This window comes from Lonchura striata, chromosome 5 (genome assembly GCF_050655825.1).
Source record: "Lonchura striata isolate lonStrDom1 chromosome 5, ASM5065582v1, whole genome shotgun sequence".
Taxonomy (NCBI): Eukaryota; Metazoa; Chordata; class Aves; order Passeriformes; family Estrildidae; genus Lonchura; species Lonchura striata.
Window position 1 is genome coordinate 2,574,951 of NC_140707.1, and position 22,302 is coordinate 2,597,252.

Sequence of the window (22,302 nt, forward strand, 5' to 3'; positions counted from 1 at the left end):
GGGAATGGAAAACGCACTAATACAGAGTCCGCACTCACTTGGTCTCCACGAGACCTCTCACACACAGCACTCTGGGAAAACCACCCCAAACCGAGCGGAAAACCGGCCTATACTCACGCGTCCTACGCCTTCGCTGGTTCTTCGTGCACAAAGTTTACAGGGGTAACCGGTTCTCTTTTGCCAGTTACTCAATTTAGGTTCGTCGGTGGAGAGTGATCAGAAAGCCTGGGGCAGCCGGGCCGCCATAAGGGCGGGGCGCCTCCCGATCATCCCGTAGCGACTGATCTACTTCTCCATCAGAGTCACGGCACCAAATTGTTATAAATTGTGACACGGCAATTTGAAGTGTCTTAATTCAATAAAGCAATTTTATTTAAAATTAGCAAGCAAGTAAGGCAGGCAAAAATTCAGCGCTGGGCGGCCGGGGAGTTTCCTGCTCCACCAATGGCGCGCAAAAATGTTCTGTCCCAACCTTCCTTTTATCCCCCCTTTTCTCCTTGCAGATGTGACTCTCCAAATGTAGTCTGAGTCTGGTCGTTGTGATAGCTTCTAAGTCTCTTCTTTTGAGATACAGCAAGCAGACTAGATACACACACGCCCAGGACTTTAATCTCAACCTCCTTATCACCTTGTAAGCAAATAAGCATTTCAAAGACACACCAGTACATTCTTAGCCACTATCTTATGCAAAACAAATTAGGTTAACATACCACAGTACATTCTTATGCAAACTAAGACAAGCAAGCATATTACAGTGAACAAATTATCTTCTACTTATTTCACTGCCCACACAAACAAACTTCTCCGCGCCTCCCGCCACGGCTTTCCCGGCCCTGCGCCTCCCGTGCCTCCGCCTCTGCGGGAAGCCCAGGAGCCTCACTTCTCCTGCCCCTCGTTAGCGCATCAGTGCTTCGCTTTGATTTCCCCCGAAAAGGGAAACCTGCCCGAAGCCCTGTGGGTGGGTGGGGCAGGGGAGAGATTTCTGTCAGAAAACTCCAAAGACTCGGAGCAGGAGCAGGAGAAGTCAGTGCAGAGCCTTAAATGCAGCTTTCCCCACGGCTCCCTGCTCCCAGCTGCACCTCCTCCCCCGGCAGGGCAGGAGACAGGGAATGGGGCCATGCTCAGCTCATCCCCCGGGGCTTCTCCCTCTGCTCAGGGACAGGAGTCGTTCCCTGCTGCACCCTGCGCTCTCTCCCGGCCGAGACTTCTCCAGGAACTTCTCGGAGCGGAGCCCATCCCCTGGGCACAGCCCCCTCCGAGTGCTGCAGCGTGGGTCACTGTGCCACGGGCTCAGTCCTGCCAGGACAGGCTGCTCCAGCGGGGCCCCTCTGCCCACGGGCTCACAGCTCCTCTCAGGCATCGCCGAGCTCCAGCCCGGCTCCTGCAGGGGCTGCAGGGGATCTCTGCATCCCCATGGACCTGCAGGGGGATCTCTGCATCCCCATGGATCTGCAGGGGATCTCTGCATCCCCATGGACCTGCAGGGGATCTCTGCATCCCCAGGGACCTGCATGGGGATCTCTGCATCCCCATGGATCTGCAGGGGGATCTCTGCATCCCCATGGATCTGCAGGGGATCTCTGCATCCCCATGGACCCGCAGGGAGATCTCCGCAGCCCCATTGTAATATATGTTATGGAATAATTTGTGTTTATGTAAAATATACATCAAGTCAGTTGTGCTTGTAGAAAAAGATTCTTAAAGTTTTAAATGAGCAGTGGCTGCAGCCGGGGCTGGAGAAACCACAGTTGGCAGGGAAAGAAAGACCTAATTTACAAATGAAAAAAGGTAGCTCGGTGCAGAGATGGGCTCTTTCTGGGGAAAATCCAAGAGACGCCCAACGTTTAACCCCTGGTCTGCCGGGGAGCCAGGAAACCGTGTCCCATTCCCATCCTTTCCATGCTTGGACCAATACAGAAACTGCTTTCCTATTTCCTTAATTATCTTTTTCAACACTTTCCCCTTGTCATCTCTTTGCCAACATCAGTTTGAGTAATTTAGTTTTCCACAAACTGCTTTTTTTTCTGCTAACAGATAATCTGATCCTATCTCCTGGTGAAATGTTGTGTTCCTCATTTCAGTGGCTTGGTCAGCAGGAAGGTCAGGAGTTGGAGTTGTCTGGTTGGTTCTTATTCCGAGGACAGCTTGTAATCTAATGATGCCATTGAAATGATAAATTGTTTCTCTGTCTCCTGATAGGAATTTGTGAAAAATGCCAATCACTTGGTTTTTAGAATTTTAAAAGTTTAATAATAATAAAATGGTGAAATAAATAGGAATATAATTAGACTGATAAAAATTTATAGTTAGGACAATTACAAGACAATAAAATGGAAAGAATATCTGAGGTCCAGATGCTCTCAGGCACTTAAGCCAAGAGGAATGTACCTTGTGAATGAAGGAATCACCCCTAAAACAATACACTGTTGCATATTCATATATGCTTAATGGTTATGCATGAATTATATTTGAAACAAAAAACTCTGTCTGTTGTATGTCAACTGCTTTCTTTAATCCCCACGGGGTCTTCCAGTCTGAGCAAGGCGTGAAGAAGTCAGCTTCTTCTAATAAGAAAACCATAAATTGCTCTTCTCTGGAGAATTTGTGTGTTCCTTGAAGCGAGTATCTCATTCCTTAACCCCCCCCCCCACACACACACACACAGACATAGTTTCTTTTTTACTACTAAAGCTTCATTTTATCTAAAAAGCTACATTTACCATACTGTTATATGTAGCAGATATAATTGGCGCCATTTCTAATATTATATATGTGACATTGAATATTTGTTAGATTTGTTAGAACACTCTAACACTCTACACGTTTGTATAAGCATTCCCCCCCACCCTCGCAGGTGAGAGCGGGGGTATTGGAAACTGATTTACAAGTAAGAAGGTGTGGCTCCCCAGGAGATGGGCCATGGCTGGGGAGATGCAGGAACCCCCGGTGCTGATCCTTGCCTGAAGGACCCGAGATGGATATCATGGAAATCCTTGGGCAGACACAGGTGAATGCAGCCTTCCCTCCTGTAAATTTCATCAAGGGATTCAACAAACTCCAGACACTGAATTGTTCTCCCTCATCACCAAAGCAGAAAATCTTATTAACATGTGGACTCTGAAGAGAACACTGACTGCCAAAATCTTGGCCTCAGGCAGAATTTTCCCTATAAAAACCGCTTGTGCCAGGATGGAGGTGTGTGGGCATAGAGGAAAACCTCTGCTGAGGCTGACCTCTTTGTTGCACACCCAGGGCCGACCCCGGGCTCGGCTCTGTTCTTTCCTTGTGGCTGGCCTAGATAGAATTTGATTGCAAAATAAATACTTTATTTTTTCATGTTAATTTGGCTGGACAAATTTTCATTTATAACAGTTGTAACACATAAAAGGAAGAATCCCCATTTCTTCCACCATCCCAGCCACAGTACATTACCCCACCAGTTAGTTTTTAACACTGTTTTCCCATTTTTGGATTGGTGTCTGGGTTGTTTTTTTCTAGGATGACCTCCCCGTTGTCATCTATTTTCAACAGTCTGATATATTAAACTTTCCACAAAAACCCCCTTCATTAGCCAATAAATAGTCTAAAGCCAACCTATTCTGGTACACTGCAGTTTTTCCCCATTTTACCTGCAGGTACTCAGTTTGGGTGAGTCTGTGGCTGTTGACATGGGTGTGTGTAACAAAAAGGAACTTTGGTTTCTTTCCATGTAACACTTTCTGTAGCATTTGTGACACGATCTTGCTGCTATCTCAGAAGGGAAAAGACAACAAATGAGAGACAGAAACAGGAATGACAGAGGTCTGGCGTGGCTTATACCCCCACCTCCCCTGCCTGTGGGGCTGCTGCCCACAGCAGGTACGTGTGATCTTCTCGCTGGTGAGTACAGTGCTCAATCCAGGCTTGCTCTCTGTTTCCCTTGTCACTCCTTTTTGCTGATTTTTCTATGCAAGTCCTTTTCAACGCTCCTTTGGTGTATTTTGGTGTTGCCCATTTTAGATGTGATAGTCCATTCCTCACATTTCTTCACAAGTCCTCTGCCTCTGTTTCCCACTTTCTGTAACAACCTGAATACCATCTTCTTTCAACTACTCAAAAAGTCCTTTCTCTCACAATACCATTCAACACAATCCACCTCCCTCCAAGGAGATAAAGTAAAGCTCAAAATAAACAATCTACATTATATATACTTCCATTAATCTACATTTACTCACTTTTATTTTTCACTCACTCTCTCATACAACAAGGTACCTTTTACTATCAAACAGTCTACATTATATATCTACACCCTGAGTGCTCATGGAATGTTAATCCATCAACCCAGCAGGTTTAATCCTGGATGTCTCTCAACCCAGCAGAATTTTAGGTGTTACTGTTTTCCAACCCCAGATCCCCTTGGACATTTTTAACCTTCAGTCCTGCTGTGTTGTCCAACCCCAGATCCCCTTGGGCATAACCTCAATCCGCAACCCTGAGTGCTCTTGGAATGCAAATCCCCCAAATCCTCCTCTGGAAGGAGCCCCCAGAAAACAAACCCCCATGGCTCCTCCCCACCCACCTGATTCGGGAAGAATTTTCTCTGAGAGAAGTGGAAAAGAACCTGTTTATTTAACAAACAAAACACTCCCCAGCACTAAAAAAAAATGAACAACACCAGATGACAACAAAACTCTTTCACCACTCTGCAGAGATGACAAATCCAGAAAGTCTCTCCTGGGGGTGGTCGCCCGGGTCTGGGCGCTGGGGATTGCTCTGGGCACTGGGGATGGCTGCTGCAGATCACAGAGCGCAGGCTCCCGGTGCTCCTCGGGGTTCCCAGGTCCCAGTCCAGAGCAGGTTGGATGGTATTCAGAAGAAGGAAAGGGAAAGAAACAGTCCAGGGAAAGAATTGGACTGCCTAGTTAAACTAACAAACAGGAAAAAGCAAAGGCAAGAGCAGAAGGAAGAGCAAGCAAACAAAGCCAGCAAAAGCAAGCCAAGCCAGCCCACACAAGCCTCTTGTGGAGAACAGACCATGGGGGGAGGTGAGCCAGCTGATAACAAGACAAAACAAACCTTCGCTTTCAGAGTCAGTTCTGAGAGCACAGAACAGAATATCAAACATGAACAGAACCCACGATTGGGGATACAAACACCAGAACCTCACCCTGGGACACCTGGGTTTCCACATCAGCAGGAGACAGTTCCTGACAGTCGAAGGGTCAGCGGCAGGGTCCTCATCACACCCGTTCCTTAAATGTTATCTGACCATACAGACGGTTTTAGCTACTTCCACAAGTATTTAAATCAACATTGGCTGTTTCACAAATACCTCTGAGTTATTACTGTCAGTTAGTTACAAAAATAAAAGCATTAGTTATTATTTCACAACTACAGCTATTTCTGCAAAAGTTAACATTCTAATGCATGACACATGGCATCCAGTTCAATATTTTGCAATAGCCAAAACTAGTATGTATGTTTTTCACACTGTGCACAAACTAAACTATCAGCCATGAATGAAGTTCTGAGGATATGAGCTACACAGGGGCCAGGGCATTGGCCACAAAAAGCTGACAAACTATACTACAGCAAAAGCAGTTAAAAGTGATTACAAACTGTACTGTATCAAAATCGTTGTGACTAAGAATAAGTTGCAGAAGTCAAGACATAAGAGCAAAAGCCACCAACTACATAGTTCTCTATAACAAACCCAGGGCAGGTGTTTCCCTTGCAGGGAGCACTGGGGCCTTCCCCGGGCCCCTTCTGCCCTCTGGCAGAGCCGGTGGCATTTTCCAGCACACGCAGTTTGTAACCAAGAGTCGGGTGCAGCCCAGAAGGCTCCGAGCGCCTCCTCCCAGGCTGACTCTGCAGATCCGAGGCTGCTCTGGGCTCTGCCAGGGCTCTGCTGGGGCTCAGCTCTGGGCCAGGCTGGGCCCGCTCTCCCCTCACATTGCTCCGGGCAGCCGAGTCACGGAGGGAGGAGGAAGGGACACCTCAAGGGAGTTGAGGTTTAAGAGAGTTTTTATTCAAAAAACTGCCATACCAAACAGGCTGTCATAAGAGCCGTAACAAACAGGCTGTCCTAACTACCATAACCAACTAGCACTGCTAACTACCATCACTAACTAGTTGTCCTAACTAACTACTGTAACTAACAGCTGTCCTCCAGTGCTTCATCTCCTCCGCTGCTCCCTCAGTTGCTTTGCTGCGGTGATCAGAGGGGTCAGGCTGGAGAGAGGCTTGGCTGATGATAAAAACGGGTGCTGCCCAAAGGATAAAAAAGAAAGAAATGAACTGTTACTTTCTCACAGGCTCTGTTGCAACAGGACAAAGGGAAATGGTCAGAAACTCAGGAGAGGGAAGCAGGCTCAGATTAGATCTAAGGCAGAATCTTTTTGCCAGGAGTGGGGAAACACTGACAGAAGGTGCCCAGGGATGTGGGAGGTGCCTCCTCCCTGGGAACATCCAAGCTCAGGCCAGGCAGGGCTCTGAGCACCAGACCTGCCTGAAGATGGCCCTGCTCCTTGTGGGGCACCAGGGGCAGATGCCCTCGAAAGGACCCTGCCAAGCCAAACCCGGCGAGGATTCTGCTTGCTTTGCGTGTGGAATGCAGCGAGGCTGGAGACTATCGGAGGGGCCCCAGCAGAAAACCCCTCCCTGGCGCTGCTGCTTCCCCTCAGCCGCTCGGCATTCACCTGCAGCAGCTCCTGGGCAGACCAGCGCTGCTCCTCGTCCGGCTCCAGGCTGCACTCGAGGAAGTCCCGCAGCAGAGCCGACAGGCGCCGGGGCTCCTGCAGCTGCGGGGTCCCGTTGTGCCGGATCAGAGCGCGAGCCTGCAGGAAAAGCAAACTCAGCGCTCTGCCAGCTTCCTTCCCACCCACAGGTGCTCACAGCGACCCCGGGTTCTCAGCCCCAGCTCCAGGGGCACTTTCCTCCCTGGCAGAGATGCTGCTCACAGCTTATTGTCCTGTGCCAACCAAAAAACCCAAACCCTAGTGCTGCCACAGCCATTGGAAAGAGCTGATGCACTTGATTCCCATTTTCAGGTCATCCTTACAGACAGAAGAGCTGCAACAGCGTAAATCCCAAAGCAAATTGTTGCTGGAGACTGCAGAATATTTGTCTGTGTTGAGGTTCAAGTGCTCTGGGAATTCCCTTCCCCAGGTGCAGAAACCTCCAGCTGCTGCTCCCAGTGCAGGGTCGCCCTGTGCTCACAGGGCTCTGCAGCCCCTGGAGAATTTGCCTCTTACCATGGCCCTCGTTTCCTTGAAGTAAGGAGGTTCTCCCTCCACCATCTCGATGGTGACAATGCCAAAGGACCAGATGTCCACCTTGGGGCCATAAGGAGAACTGGTCACAACTTCTGGGGCCATCCAGTGAGCAGTGCCCACCATGGAGCTGCGCCGGTCCTGCTCAGAGCTGAGCTGAGCACAGAGGCCAAAATCAGCTGAGGACAGAAACAAACACTGTCAAAGGCAGCTGGAATGAGGAAACCAAGCACCAAGACTCCCCACTCTCAGTCTGAGAATGCAGTAGTGAAGTGAGCTGGAAAAGTGCCCAGGACTGTAGCCAAGGGAAGGTGGAACTGGACCCTTAAAGAAACCCTCAGCTTTCATGCAGTGGCTTTTACTGATTCCCTTGAAGCTTTAGATTCCAACTCCTGCCCTCTGGGAGGGCCATACCCAGAGCAAAGCCACCCCTGGCACCCTGCTGCTCTCTGGAGCTCTCTGCAGGGGCAGCCGCTCTCAGCTGGCAGCAGGGGCCGGGCAGTGCCCCCAGCAGCCCTTGTGGGGCTCTGGCCGGCACTGGGAAGCAGCCCCACAGCCGCACCCGGGAGCGCCGTGCCTGGCCAGGAACACCCACCCAGCTTGACAGAGCCGGCCATGCCCAGGAGGATGTTGGAGCTCTTCAGATCTCTGTGGATCACCCGGTTCGCATGGAGGAAATCCAGGCCCTGCAGGCACTGAGAGAGAACAAGAAACACCAGGACAAAAACCAATGGCCGGAATCTATCACACAAGAAAGGACAGTTCCGAATTCTGCCAGCAGCAGCTTTGCTGTGACAGGCCAGGAGTGCAGAGCAGACAGGCTCTAGGCAAACGGTTCAGGGAAAAGCTGAGAACAGCACATCAAATCCAGAACAGACAGAGAGTGCCACAACAGCAGGAAAGAGAGCAAGAACAGAGCAGAAGTGCAGCGATGCTGGCAGGCCGTTCACTGCAGAGGCTCTTTCTTCTCCAGCTCATGAAACCAACAAACAGAGCCCTGAGCATGGAGCCACTCCTGTTCTCACGCCTGTATGGAAGGACCATCGTGTCCAAGCCGTGGCAGCCACAGGCAGGATCCCTCACCTCCCGACTGACAGCTGCCATCTCTCCTTCAGCCATGCGTGTCTGTCTGACAACGTCCTGCAAAGTTCCTCCATCCATGTATTCCATCACCAGCCAGAGATCTCCGCCAACAAGGAAGCTGGAAGAGGAAAGCAGTGGCATGGAGATGAATGTGCAGTGCTCAATTCCCCCATGGAAAAGCCTGGAGTGGAGTTTTGTTTCCAGGTCACTTGTCCATGAGGACAGAATCCCATGGAGAGACATTCCTGCGAGGCTGCAGAGTCCTTGGAATCTGCACAGTCTAAAGGAAGAGACACCTGTGAGAAAGGAGAGGCCTTAGATGGCAAGCAGGTGAAAAATGCAGTTTAGCAACAGCCCAGATCAGTGTGGAACCACAACACTGGCCCCCAGCTGGTTCAGCTTCTGAGCTCATCAGTTCCACCATTCCCTGCAGAACAAGGCAACACAACCCCCAGGGTTATCCAGGGGAGGAGGCTGTGCAGCACTTGGGACAAAAGCAATCAGAAAACCTTTCAGAAAGTCCCTTCAGAACAGGCAAGGCCAGTGAAAAATGGGCAAATGAGGCATTTGTGCAAACAAGGCCCTGGTTTTCCTGGCATCTGCAGCAATGCAAAAGGGCTGGGAAGAAGAAGCCAAGGGAAATAATTTCTGCTGTGGTTTATCAGCACTTGTTGTAAGACACAGAAAACGGGGTCAGCTTGAAGGAAAAACCAAACCAAAGCAACCAAAGCACATGGAGGGAGCGAACTGCCAGGCTGTTGTTTTGGGAAGATACGGCTGGGTCAGGCATTTTCAAAACAGGCTACAGACTACGGGTGCCAGGAAAGGTTAAGGCAGGGCCCTTGCACAGGGTGAGGCCTGAAGCACTCACCTGTCCAAAGAGTTGACAATGTTGGGGTTCTTCTTGTCCTTCAGGAGCAGGAGCTCATTCACAGCGCGTTCCCTGTTCTGCCCTCTGAGACTCATTTTCTTTATGGCCACCTGAGGGGACATTGCAGACCTTTAACTGGAGGAGTCTGTGGCAGGAGGCCACAGCAAACACGGGGTGAGGCTTTTTGGAGCGACGGAGCCGGGCTGTGCCAAACTGCCCTGGGATGGGCACCAGAACTCAGCAAGGGCCACTCCCACAGCCCATTGCTCTGCTTGCTGGGGCTGCTTACAGGACACATGGCCAGAGACATTTGGCCTTGCAAGCTCTGCAGAAATGGCCCCTCAGCTGTCAGCCTCCCAGCTCTAACCACATTCTCTGCACCTACAGTCTTCTCAAATAGCCTCAACACTCTCATTATTATTCAAACACATTTTGCAAGCAGGAGGTAATTCTGGTTCTGTGAAAACAGAGCAAAACAGCCGGGAACCCTTTAGCAATTGCATGGGATTTGGTCATGATTTCAGATGCAGCTGCTCTGTTTGGGATTGCACAACAAAGCAAACACAGACATCCATTGCTCAGGTGATCCCTGTCACAGGCTGTCACTGACCCCAGACCCAAACACAACTGCAGGGTTTAGGAGAGAGCTTTGCTCTGGACATCCATCTTCTCATTTCTGTCCCTCTCTCTCTGTGGACAGCTGAAGTGGAACTAAAGTCCCAAATTGAGCCCAAGCAGGATCTCACCCTAGTTAGGCCTTGAGGTACCCTTTGAAGATGAAAGGCAGGATGGAAAAACTGCTAAATAGTGTTCCTGTCTGCGGCTGGGGTGAAGATAAATTGGGCCTCAGTCTCCAACACTGATCCATTCACACTTTTAGATATGAAGAGCAAGCCAGCGTGTCCTGCTCTGACAGACACCGCTGCCCTCCTTGCATCCCTTTGGGCACTCCAGAAGGACCAAGTGTGTCCCAGATGTGCTCTGCAGGCTGACACTGCTCTGCCTTCAGAGGAGCAGCCTGTGCAGGAAAGCTCTGCTGGCCCCCAGAGCTGCAGCCACAGCTCCCAGCAGAGGGGAGAGCCCTGGAGAGCTGCCAGACGTGCTGGGCGTGTTGGCACTGACCTCTCCTCCAGTGGCCCTGTCGAGTCCTTTGGAAACGGTTCCGAAAGCCCTGGAGACAAAACAGCAGAGAAGAAAGAAGCAGTGCTTGAGGCCCTGGGAGTGAAAGCCAGCCCAGACAGGAGATCTCTGCTGCCTGCAGCGCTCACAAACACCTGGGTGCATCGACCCTTGCAACAACAGCGCAGCAGCCACCAGCCCTCTGCCATGCCAGGTTTGCAAGAGAAAACTGAGACCCAACACGAAGGAATTGGGCTGGAGCAAATCCCAAATGTCCACGCTGAATTGCTTTAGTTCAAAACCTGTTGTGAGCAATGGGTGTCTAAAGAACTGGAAAAGAATGCATTTCATCCTTTTCCATTTCCTGCCTAAGACCTGCAGGATCCACAAGGGCCCTGCCATCAGGCAGGTGATGAATTTTCCCCCAGAGTGCATCAGCTCTGTCTCTGTTGCTGAATGTATGGGCTCTACGACCTGTGCTAGAATAGAGCACTTATTAGTTCATCTCTGGTTCCTGTTTCTAAACCATTAGGTTGTTAATGCTGACTGGAGGATATTTTTTGAAGCAAAATATTTGAAAGAAATCCCCTTGAGAGCTGTTGTCTGACAGTCACCAGATGGTGAGTGGCTCTTTTAAGCAATCCAGTTCCAGACACAGAAGATCTCCCAGGTCCTGCTCCTTGCTGCAGGCAGGACACTGCCGGCCTCAGGGGCCTGTGACGGCTCCTTCTGACCACAGTTCTCAATTCTGATCAGGACTGAGAGACAGCAGGATGGCACCCCAGTGTCTGAAGGTGTTTGGAGCTCCCCTGACTTCTCCCTTGATCCTGCACCAGCACAGCCCCTGGGCTGCTTGTGCAGAAGTAGCTGCCGTGCACTTACCCTTGGCCAATCTGCTCCACTTCCAGGTATTTCTCGGCAGGCTCCTCCACGCTCACGATGTTCCCTGAAAGAAACCACGTGGAAGAGGCTCCCTCCCAGAGCGAGACCCCACCAGAGCAGAGCCAGAATGCAGCCCCACTCCCTGGGGCCGTGAGCCCCTTGGTCTCAGCTGGGGAAGGACAATAAATGCCCCTGTGACATTCAGCTGCAGAGCAACGCTGGCTGCAGCTGATGCCGAGACACACACACAGCCCCTGCTCTGAACACAGGAACAGAGCAGACGTACTCAGCTGCACCAGGCACCACTCCCCTCTCCCCTCTGGCTGCAGGGCTGTGCTGCTGTCAGAACCTTCAGCCCAGGATCCCACAGCGGAGGGAGGTTCCATGTCCTCTTCCCAAGCACAGGGAGGATCAGTGTCCTCTTCCCAAGCACAGGGAGTTTCTCCATTCTCTTCCCAAAATGCTGCAGGTTCGCCATCATCTTTCCAAGCCACAGGACATTCACTGTCCTCTTCCCATGCTGGGAGAAGTTCAGCCTCCTCTTCCCAAGGCACAGGATGTCCTCTGTCCTCATCCCACAGCGGGAGATGTCCTCTGTCCTCATCCCACACCATGGGGGCTTGGCCATCCTCGTCCTGCACCAGGGGACATCCACCGCCCTCGTCCCACGCCGGGAGATGTCCACTGTCCTTGTCCCACGCCACAGGAGCCTCGCCGCTGTATTCCCACAGCGCGGGATGTTCGCCCTCGTCTCCCAGAGCAGCGGGAAGTTCACTGTCATCTCCCGGCACCGAGGGAAGTTCACCAGCGTCCTCCAGAACAGCGGGGAGCTCACTGCTGTCTTCCTCCTCTTTGGCCTCCTCTTGGGAAGCAGAGGGAGCCAGAGGAGGGGCTGGTGCTGCTTTTGTGCCCTGTGGACAGATGGCAGCGTGAGGGACGGGAAGTTCTATCTCAGTGATCACCTTATTTGCCTTCAGCTGCACATCCAGCTGCACAAAGCAGAAATTGGGTTTGGGGCTCTTCAAACTAACAATGGGCTAAAGTCGACATTGCTACTTATTGTTGGGAAAATGATATTCCACTGTGGCTAAAGCCAGCAAGCAATCCTCTGCCTGCAAAACCAGACCTGCAGCCCTTCAAAAGCTCTGCAGCAGAAAAGGAGAAATCTGCTGGGGATCCCTTTGCTGCTGCTGCTGCTGCTGCAAAGACTCTGACAGGAACTTTCCTTCAGCCTCCCAGGCTGGCACTCGGCTGCCACACTCCGAGCTCACAGCTTGCTGCACAATTCCAAACACCAAAGATTCCTTTCCCACTCACCGGAGGAGGAGCTGCTCGGAATCCACACATGAGGTGCCCTGCAACAGGAGAGGGAACATGAACCAGATGCTGTCAGGAAAAAACTGCCTGTGGTGGGAAATGCCACAGAGCAAGGCAACCCCGAGAGAGCATTTTGCTTTCCCAGCGTCCCTCCAGGAGCCACAGTCCCTTTCCACAGCAAGAGAACAGCACAAAATGCTGGGCTGGGTCAGTTCTTGGCTGGGCAGGGAGTTCCCGGCTCTGCTGCCACAGACTCCCCGCTGGAGGGAACAGAACCCCCCAGGGCTCATTGCAAATGCTGTGCACGCCCCGCTGGCTGCAGACACCCCCTTTTTCAGCTGCAGCTGCTGGCAGGAGCTCTCCCAAAGCAATGGTGCCTTCATGGCCATTTGGTTACAAAGTCAGCTCGGGTCCAGAGGAAGAACAGAAAGCACACAGCAAGCCCAAAGCCACAGCACCAAGGGAAAACCTCGACTTACGTGCCAAGTGGGTTAAAAAATACCCCGAATAAGCCACAGAGTACAGCGTGCAAACTGCAGCAGCCACGTGCTGGATCATTCTGGCTGCGCTGCACACGTCTGCAGACTGCAGCCCTGCAAGCACACAAGGACACCCGTCAGGGCTGGGCTGGTGCTGAGAATGCCTCGGGCAGGAGGATCCTCCGGCAAGGAGCAGTGCCCAGAGCCACTGGGGACACTGAGGCCTCCGTGTCCCACAGCCACGGGAGCACCTCGGGGACGTGGCAGTGCTCCTGTGACATCACAGCAGCAGCTCACGCAGAAACCGCCCGGAAGGTTCTCCTGGGTCACAAAGGAGCACAAAGAACCCTCCCAGGGCACAGCCTATTGCCCAAAGGCTCCAGGAGGAGCTCTGAAAATGCAGCAAACAGGGACACCCCATAGCCCAGCCTGAACACTGAGGAGGAACAAGGACGGGAGCACAGCAGAGGAAACAGGACCTTTAGTCACTGCTACTTCTGACTAAAGCCAGCAAGCCGTGTTCCCGCGGGGATCTTTGTTCTCGCTCTAAAAACAAGCAAGGTGCTCCACTCTAAATATACAGAAAGCAGGAACTGGGCAGGAGGTGGGATTAGGAAGGAGGAGGAGGAGGGAGAGAGGAAAAGGAGGAGGAAGAGGAGGATCAGGAGCAGGAAAAGGAGGAGAAACAGGAGGTTCCAGTGCCCCCTGAGGCCGCAGCACCCTTGGCCCCGGGACCATCGCCCCCAGCTCATCCTGCAGGTGAGAGGGGAGGGGGAGCTTGTCCCAAATATATCGGGGAGTCTCTGAGAGGGTTTTTTATTGGGGTGTGTTGGGAGCTTGCAGATTGTGGAATTGAGCCCCAGATGTTCGTCTGGGAGGCCCAAATAAACCCCGGGAGGTTTTTTTCTCTCTGTGTGTAGGTTTGGATCTTGCAGGACCCCAAAGCTGAGCCCCCTGGGGGATCTTTGGGAGTCCACGTGGCCATTGCCCAGTGTCACCAGGGGGAGGACATTGTCCTGGGGACCCCCGGCGGAGCAGAGGAGGGGAACCCCTGGGACCCCCGGAGTGGGGAGAGCAGAGAGGGGCGATCCTGGAGCTGGGGGACCCCCGGCTGGCTGGAAAGGGGGGGAGCCTGGAGAGGAGGAACCCCTGGGACACCTAGGATCTCAGAGTAGAGCATCAGGGGAGAAGGGACCCCATGGAGCCCCAACAGCCCCTGGATCATCCCTAAGCAGGACACCTGAGAAGGGGGAACCCCTGGAGCCATTGGACCCCCATCATCCCAAGGAAAGGAAACCTCTGGAACCCCAAAAGTGGAGAGATCAGAGATAGGGAACTCCTGGGAGTGTTGTTTTGGGCTGAACCTTGAGACTGTGGAGATTTTCATGGACACAAGAGTCCTGCTGAGTTCTAGGGATGGACTTGGGCAGGAGGAGCCTCCAGTCCAAGGTGCTCGCCTCTTGTTTTTCCCCCAAACCAGGATTTGTCATTCCCTGGGTGTGGCTGGATGGAGGAGGAGGAAAAGCCCCGGAGATGCTGCAGGAGGAGGAGCTGCAAACCCAGCCCAGGGAGCTGCAGGGAGGAAAGAGCCCCCCTGAGCCAGGAAGGCGGGCGGAGATCCAGCCGGAGCTCGGAGCTCCTGGAGAAGCCTCATGGCAGGGAGAAGTCCCACAAGTGCTTGGAATGTGGGAAGGGTTTCAGCTGGAACTCCCACCTGATGGAACACCAGAGGATCCACACTGGGGAGAGGCCCTACGAGTGTGGGGAGTGTGGGAAGAGCTTCAGTGGGACCTCCGACCTCACCAAGCACCACAGGATCCACACTGGGGAACGGCCCTATGAGTGCTTGCAATGTCAGAAGAGCTTCAGGTGGAATTCAGAGATCATCACTCACCAGCACTTCCACACCAGGGAGGCCCTGCGGGTGTCCTGAGTGGGGGCAGAGCTTCGTGCGCTGCCCCAGCTCCATCCCCATGGGAGGATCCGGGCTGGATGATCCCCAGTTGTTGCAGCCTGAGCTGCTACAAGGAGAGTCCACGTAAAGAAGCAGAAAAGGCCTTTGCATGGTATCCACAGATGTCTGAATCAGCCATGCCGTGAGATGTTCAGGGTTTTCCCCAGCACGCCCATCCCCCTGCTCCAACTCTCAGCTCTCCCTGTCCTGAGGAGTCGGGGTGGGGGTGACCCTGGTCCCTGGGCAGTACAAAGATGAGGCCCAGTCAGGGAACAGGGAGGGAGTGGCCCAGGGACACAGGAACAGACACAGGAACAGGGCAAGGAGCAAACAGAGTCCAACAGCCCCTTGAGGGAAGCCTCCCGCGTCTCCCCAAACCAGGGAAATGCCCCCCAGGATCCCCACAATTCCCCTTTTTATATTATTAAGAAAGCTTCTCTGGAGGATCAACTGATTCAACACAAAATGACAAAATCAATCAAAAGCACTCATACGACAATTTTCAAAATGCAAACAATTCTGAGTCTCTAATGTCCAAATAGATTTTCTTAGAGCTGGCAGGAGGGATGTGGGGTTTTCTTAGTCCGGTTTATCAGGAGATGGAATCAGGAGCCTTCAGTAGGGACTGGTTCTCTGGCCCCTGTGGCAGTGCTGCTGGCTGTGACAGACTCTGTACGAGGTAATGTAGGTGGTGGTGTGCCTGTTGGAAACTCCAAATAGAAATCATTACTTTTTAAGAAAAAGATGGTTAATTTAGGAAAACTTTCCTTTCTTCCCCACCAATTACACTCCTTCAGGTATTATGAAGGAACTCTGGGGAAAGGGACTAGTGGAGGGAGGCCATGGAAAGGGGGAAAAGGAGGTAGGAATTTGTGGGAACATAAAAAAGGGGTAATAGGACAAGGGAAAGGAAACAGGGAAAGTGGGAGGGGGGCAGGGAGGCCACAGGAATTGGGGAAGGGTATTAGAAGAAGTGGGACTTATCAGACAGGAAAGTTGTTTTGATATGGAGGTGGAGTCTTGGATGGAAGGTGGCTTATCGGTGTTCTGTGCTCTTTCAGCTTTTGGGCTGTTGCTGGGATTTGGCTGCTGGTTTTGGGTTTAATTTCCCCGGTAGGAGTGTGGAGGACTTCCATGACATGGGTAATATTTCGCAGGTTTGCAGTTTGGTGCATGTTTGCTACCTTGCACTGGAACTCCACCAGGTCCTGTCACATCTGCTGCTTGGGGGCTTTTTCTTCCTTGTATTATATTAAATTCCACAATTTCTACATCTCCTAGACTGTGGAGTTATTTCCTGCGGTTGTTCTTTTTTATAGCAGTCTGTTGAACAAACACATCTTGTTTGTTATCATTCAGGGTTATGAAACCGTATCTGTTTTTGACATTGAACCATTTCCTGTCCCCAGAACGTTCATGGCAAGGACTCTTTTACCTTGGCCAGCGGGTTTGCGTGTGTGTTGGTGATGCTGGACGTGGCGCCGGTGCTGGGGCGCTGCCGTGCGGGGCTCGTCCCGCTCCCGGCGCTGGCGGCCGCGCCGAGGCTCGGCCCCTTCTCCTTCCCGGCTCTGTCCCGGCCGGTGCCCGCGGACGCTGCGGGCGCAGGAGCTCCGGAGCAGCAGCGGGGCGGGGGCGGCAGTTTCGCCCCAGGACTGCGGTTCTGAGCCGCCCCCGGCGGGGCTGCCCGCCCGCTGGCCTCGCCCGCCCGCCCTCGGCCCCGGGGCCGCGGCTGCCGCTCGTTGTCTCCGTGCGGGACCGCGCCGCGCTCCCCGCCCGTTTCCCGGGCGCTGCGAGGGCTGATCATTTCTAGGTGTTCTGGAGAGGGCAGCGAGGTGAGTTAAAGTGCACAGGAGGCCAGTGAGGGCAGTTGGCTTGGAAATGGCCGAACTGGCCACAGTTCAAGCACCTCTCGTTGTTAATGGGCACCACTGCCTCCCCCACCCCTTTGCTCATGGCCAGGGCTAAAGCAGTTTCTGAAGAAGAGGCCTTAGTGCAGGTGTCGACCATCTGTGGGATGGTTGGCTCTGGATCTTGGGGAAGAGCTCCGAGAAGCTTTTTGGTTTCCAGGTTGGCGTTAGACATTGCCATTTTTCCCAGGAGTTCATCCCTGGCCTCTACATTATCAATTTGGCGATCGATGGCCTCTGGGAGGTGGTCAACAAACTTAACAAATGTCTCTTCAACCCCCTGATGGATTGAAGAAAAGTTTTGGACAAGGGTGGTTCCACCAGGGATTTTTAAAGGAGCAGTCTTTGCAGCAGATTTGATGTCATCTAAGACATTGTTGGGCAGCATGACCTGATCCTCTGGTCTGCTAAATTCCCCCTCTCCTGCCAAAGTCTCAGGGCCTTCCTGGCCTTCGCCTAAAACTTCACTCAAGTCATACTTGGATAGGATTGGCTTTAAAAGTTTTTTCCACTGCAATAGTGCAGTGGTAATGTAATGGAAGGCATGGGGAATTAAGGTATGTCCTGTGAAAGTTTAGTCCAATACATTTTTAAAATATGGAGAATTGCGGCCATAGTCTCTGGCCGCTTTTCTCAACTCCTTCCCCTCAGTGTGAGGAATCCGCTCCCATCGCGGCTCCTTTCCCCGTTTAATGATGACAGGCGCCGCAAGGCAATCGAGATCTCTCACCAAGTCCAGGTCCCCATCCCGCAGGGCTCCTCCCTGATCCGTGTCCAGCCTCCTCCCGGCCTGTTGTTACTGCCGGGGTGCCGCCGTCCTCATCCTCTTCGGAAGGTGGGTCGGGGCGGGCTGGAGCGCGCAGCCTCCGGCGGAGCGGTGGGGCCCGGTGACTCGGGGCCTGCAGGCCAGCATGGCGGGCTTCCAGCCAGGCCCGCGTTCGGTGCCGCGGCGTGGGAACCGGGATGGGCTGGAGAAGGAGGGAACCACCCTCAAGGGCCCACTCGGGGATGTGGGCAGGGGACAGAAGGGGCTGGTCCCGAGGGTGACACCATCGACGCAGCTGCGAGCGCAGGGGAGGGACCCGAGGCGGGGCTGTACAACTGACATTCCTGGAGCTGGGGACCAAACTGGGGACAGGGCAGTCGGGGACAAGGAAGCGGGGAAGGCTCGGGCTGGAGTGGCCAGGGCCAGCCCGAGAGAGGGACTGAGTGGGGCAGGAGGCAGCAGGGAGTAGGTGACAGCCCTGTGCCCGTGGGCAGGGTCTGGCTCCCATCCCACCCATAGGGGAAGCAGGGTTAGGATCAGGGAGGGAGGAACACAGGGAAGAAGAACCAGGGACCCAACTTTCTCCCTTAGGCTTTACTAATTTAAAAATCAAATTGAAAATAGGATTAAACTTGCCCACTTTATAATTCCCCCCCACTTGTATATCATAAATGCATCACCCAACTTTCCCCCAGAACGAAACTGACAAAACATCTTCCTGGGAAGCCTCAGGAAAGTGCTCAAACAAAAACCGAACAAAAGTTTTTTTAAATGAAACATTCCCTAGTACTAAGGTTGCTTTAATCTGAATATAAATCTCTCATTGAGCTGGGGATAAATGATTGTCCATGTTTCCCAAACAACCCAAAATTCCCCCCACGAGGCAAAAGGATTAACTGAAGATAAATGTGTTCATGTGTGGTGCTCTCCCCCGGGAACCTGGCAGCCCACGCTGCGAGTACTCACCAATGCGAGGGACACAAAGGAAAAGCGAAACCTCGAGGGGGCTGGTGGGCTCCTGCCGGTCCTTTGGATTCTGAAAGCTTCCCTTCCAAAGCGGCAGCCTTTCCTCAGAATTCCAAAGGGGTGCCGACAGGCCAGGAGAAACAGTCCTCACAAAGCGAAGGAAGAAGCTGGTCCCAAACGACGCTTGAATTCCCAAAGATCCCGGATCCGATGACCTTCAGGAGACGCTCTCCGGGACTGGACAACTGCCCAAGGTCCCTGTTCTGGGAGCCATTTGTTCCAGCCTGAACTGCTACAAGGAGAGTGCAGGGTAAAGAAGCAGAAAAGGCCTTTGCATGGTATCCACAGATACCAGGGGACAGATACTCCAGGGACAGCAGCCAGGTACTGGAACAGCGACCCGCACGTTATGGAGCAAAGAAGGACTGCGGTGGGCTGGCTCTGCCGGTACAACCACGAGTATCTCAGGCCGTTCCTCACGGAGCGCCGAGGTGAGCGTGGGGCACAGCGTGTCCCCTCGAGCCCTGCTCTGGCAATGACCCTGAGGCCCCTCAAAACCTCCCTGGGAATCGCCCCAGAGCCCTCAGCCCTCCTTGTGCCCATCCCCGAGACCTTCTGTCCCTGCCACTGACCCCCGTGGCTCTCCCAGTCCATCCCAGTCTCTCCCAGTGCCTCCCGGCTGTCCATCTCAGCCTGGCGTGGCGCTGCCGCCCCTCAGCCAATCAGAGCGCGAGTCTCTGATGACTCATCAGTTGCCAGGCAGACCCGCAGCGCCGCGTGCCCCGCACTGGACTCGGCCTCCCAGTGCCGCGCGCTTCATTCCCAGTTCCTCCCAGTGCCGCCCCAGTCCCTCCCACTCCTTCCCAGCCCATTCCCGGTTCCTCCCCAGTTCACTCCGAGATCTCCACCCTCTCCGAGTGCCCCCCATCCCCTCCCCTCTCTCTGAGTATCATCCCAGTCTTTCCCAGTTCATTCCAAGTCCCTCTCAGTCCATTCCCAGTCTGCCCCAAAGCCACACCACCCCTCCCCTCTCTCTCCCAGTTCCCCCCAGCTGATCCCAGTGTGTCCCCGCTCTCTCCCAGTGACCCCCAGCGTGTCCATCTCGCTGGTGCCCTCGAGCTCCCAGCCCGGCCCCGGCCGCCTGCTCTGCTCCTTGGTGGATTTCTACCCGGCCCACGTCCAGCTGAGGTGGTTCCAGGGCCAGCAGGAGCTCTCTGTGGTGGCCACCGACATGGTCCCCAACTGGGACTGGACCTACCAGCTCCTGGTGCTGCTGGAAACCCCAACCCGGGCCGGGCTCACCTCCACCTGCCAGGTGCAGCACGTCAGCCTGGAGCACCCCTTGAGCCAGCACTGGGATACAGGGGAGGAATTGGGGGCACTGGGAGAGCCATTGGGATGTGCTGGGAGCAACTGGGAGGGAGTAGGAGAGAGCCTGATTTCAACTGGGAGAGGAGGTTGTGGGTTTGGAAGGGCGAAGAAGAGGTTTGAAGGATACCGGGGAGGGTGGGAAGGGATTCTGGGGGTCCTGGTGGACACTGGGAGGGAGTTTGGGTGTGCTGGGTATGACTGGGAGGGATGTGAGTGAGCCTGGAGGAGCTGGATGGAGATTGGGGATGGAAGAGCAGAGATTGGGACAAGGTTGGTTGTGCTGGGAAGAGACTGGGAGGGGTCTGGATGAACCCTGGTGGGGCTGGGAAGGGAATGAGAGAGAGTTTGGGGGTCCTGGAGCAGTGGGGGGCAACTGGAAGGAGGCTGTGGGATACTGAGAGGGACAGGAGGGGCTTTGGTGGGTCCTGGGAAGGTGAGGAAGGGATCAAGAGGGAGGTTTCAGGGGTCCTGAGTAGGTTGGGAGCAACCAGGAGGGTGCTTGGAGGGGCCTGGGTGCCTGTGAGAGTTTCTGGGGGGTCCTGACCCCTGCGGAGACCCCAGAGATGCTGCTGGATGCTGCCACAGCAAGATGCTGGCAGGAACTGGAGACTCCGAGTTGGGCTTCATCTTCCTGGCACTGGGGATCTGGTTCTACCTGCACAAGAAAGGGGGGTCCCGTGAGTCGTATCCCACCTCCCCCAGAATGTGAATGGTCCCCCCGGGGACCCCAGCCCGGTGTCACCCCCCGTTCTCTGCCCACAGAGCTCCTGAGCCACTGGCAGTGAGAGCCCCTCCCCGTGGCCCCGGACCCGGCCGGCACCCCCTGCTCCAGCCCCACGCTGATTTTGGGGGGATTGAGTGTCCCCCCAGCCCTGCTGTCACTCTACCCCTGCCCCCTGCTCCCAGTGTTCCCAGTAAAGCTTCCCAGTTAAACCCAGCCCAGTTCATGGGGGCAGTGGGGAGGGACTTGGGGGGACCCCACGGCGGGGCCGGCCCTGGGCAGGGAGGGCGGGTCCAGGTGGGGAACACTGCCTGCTGCGGGTCTGCCCGGCAACTGGTGAGTCATCAGCCCCGCTCTCGCTGATTGGCTGACTCTTCTCCACCGCGTTCTCTCATTGGCTGAGGAGAGGCCCGGCAGTGCAGAGAAGGAACGGGAGAGATCCCGCCCCGAGCACCGGCACGGGGACAACAGACCCGGCCTGGGCACAGGGAGGGAATTTATTACCAACCAAACCACGGCAGCACCAGGAGAAGGGAAAGAAATCCCTCCAGCACCTTCCCCCACCCAACGGGGATCACCCACAACAGGGTTATCCACCATGGAGAGACGGGGACATCCCAGTTTAGACCACAGCCAATTTTATTGAGTGTACCAGGTGTTTATACAGGGATTGACTTGTATGGTGCTTATAGAGGGCTCTGTTTCTGGTAACAATTTCCCATTGGTTACACATTCTTCGTGACATCCAGTAACCTGGGAACATTTATGTTATCACAAAGACTCACACCATGTTGCTTGGTCAGTCTTCTTGCCCAGGGAGACTTCAAGTGTGTCTGTGTCTCCCACAGTTTCTGCTCAGTCAGGCCTCAGATATCGGGCCCCTTTATCAGCTCCATTGCTTTACTCTCTGTTTTATTCCCCATACGGGGACACCAGGGCTCTGCCCCATGGGGGTCACTGGGGATCATCCAGCCCGGATCCTCCCATGGGGGATGGAGCTGCAGCAGCGCACCAAGCTCTTCCCTCACTCTCTTCCCTCACTCCAAGCTCTTCCCTCACTCGGGGCACTCACAGGGCTTCCCTTAGTGGTGCCTCCGTTGGTGTTGTGTCAGTTGAGAGCTCCCGAAGAAGTTCTTCCCACACTTCCCACACTCGTAGGGCCTCTCTCCAGTGTGGATGCGCCGGTGCTCAGTGAGGCTGGAGTTGCGGTTGAAGCCCTTCCCGCAGTCGGGGCAGCGGAAGGGCCTCTCCTCTGTGTGAATCCGCTCATGTAGGAGGAGATTGGAGCTGGTCTGAAAGCTTTTCCCACACTAGGGACACTCGTAGGGCCTCTCCCCAGTGTGGATGCGCTGGTGTGCTTTCAGTTGGGATCTCCACCCAAAGCTCTTCCCACATTCCAAGCACTCATAGGGCCGTTCCCCAGTGTGGATCACCTGGTGTTCGAACAGGCTAGACCCCTGTATGAAGCTCTTCCCACACTTCCCACACTCGTAGGGCCTCTCCCCGGTGTGGATGTGCCGGTGCCTGATGAGGTGGGAGTTGTCCTTGAAGCCCTTCCCGCAGTCGGGGCAGAGGAAGGGCCTCTCCTCTGTGTGACTCCGCTTGTGTCTGAGGAG

General features: G+C 54.0%; 2 protein-coding genes and 1 long non-coding RNA gene across 3 annotated transcripts; 1 reads left to right on the plus strand and 2 right to left on the minus strand.

Moving 5' to 3' along the window:
• Window positions 1-4,585: 4,585 nt before the first annotated feature.
• LOC146767114 (uncharacterized) lies at window positions 4,586-6,923 on the minus strand. Its single transcript, XR_014955912.1, has 2 exons — window positions 6,678-6,923; window positions 4,586-6,245 (listed from the first exon to the last, which is right to left on the minus strand). It is a non-coding gene; the product is annotated as an uncharacterized LOC146767114 (long non-coding RNA).
• Window positions 6,924-11,173: 4,250 nt separating this feature from the next.
• On the minus strand, window positions 11,174-13,080 carry LOC146767115 (uncharacterized). Its single transcript, XM_085582338.1, has 3 exons — window positions 13,002-13,080; window positions 12,523-12,560; window positions 11,174-12,242 (listed from the first exon to the last, which is right to left on the minus strand). The coding sequence occupies exons 1-3, from the start codon at window positions 13,078-13,080 to the stop codon at window positions 11,202-11,204; spliced, it is 1,158 nt and encodes a 385-aa protein (XP_085438464.1). The 3' UTR covers window positions 11,174-11,201.
• A 1,861-nt stretch (window positions 13,081-14,941) lies between these two features.
• LOC144248802 (class II histocompatibility antigen, B-L beta chain-like) lies at window positions 14,942-20,832 on the plus strand. The gene is made up of 3 exons (XM_085581140.1): window positions 14,942-19,085; window positions 19,677-19,953; window positions 20,518-20,832. The coding sequence occupies exons 1-3, from the start codon at window positions 19,004-19,006 to the stop codon at window positions 20,672-20,674; spliced, it is 516 nt and encodes a 171-aa protein (XP_085437266.1). The 5' UTR covers window positions 14,942-19,003; the 3' UTR covers window positions 20,675-20,832.
• The last annotated feature ends 1,470 nt before the right edge of the window (window positions 20,833-22,302 follow it).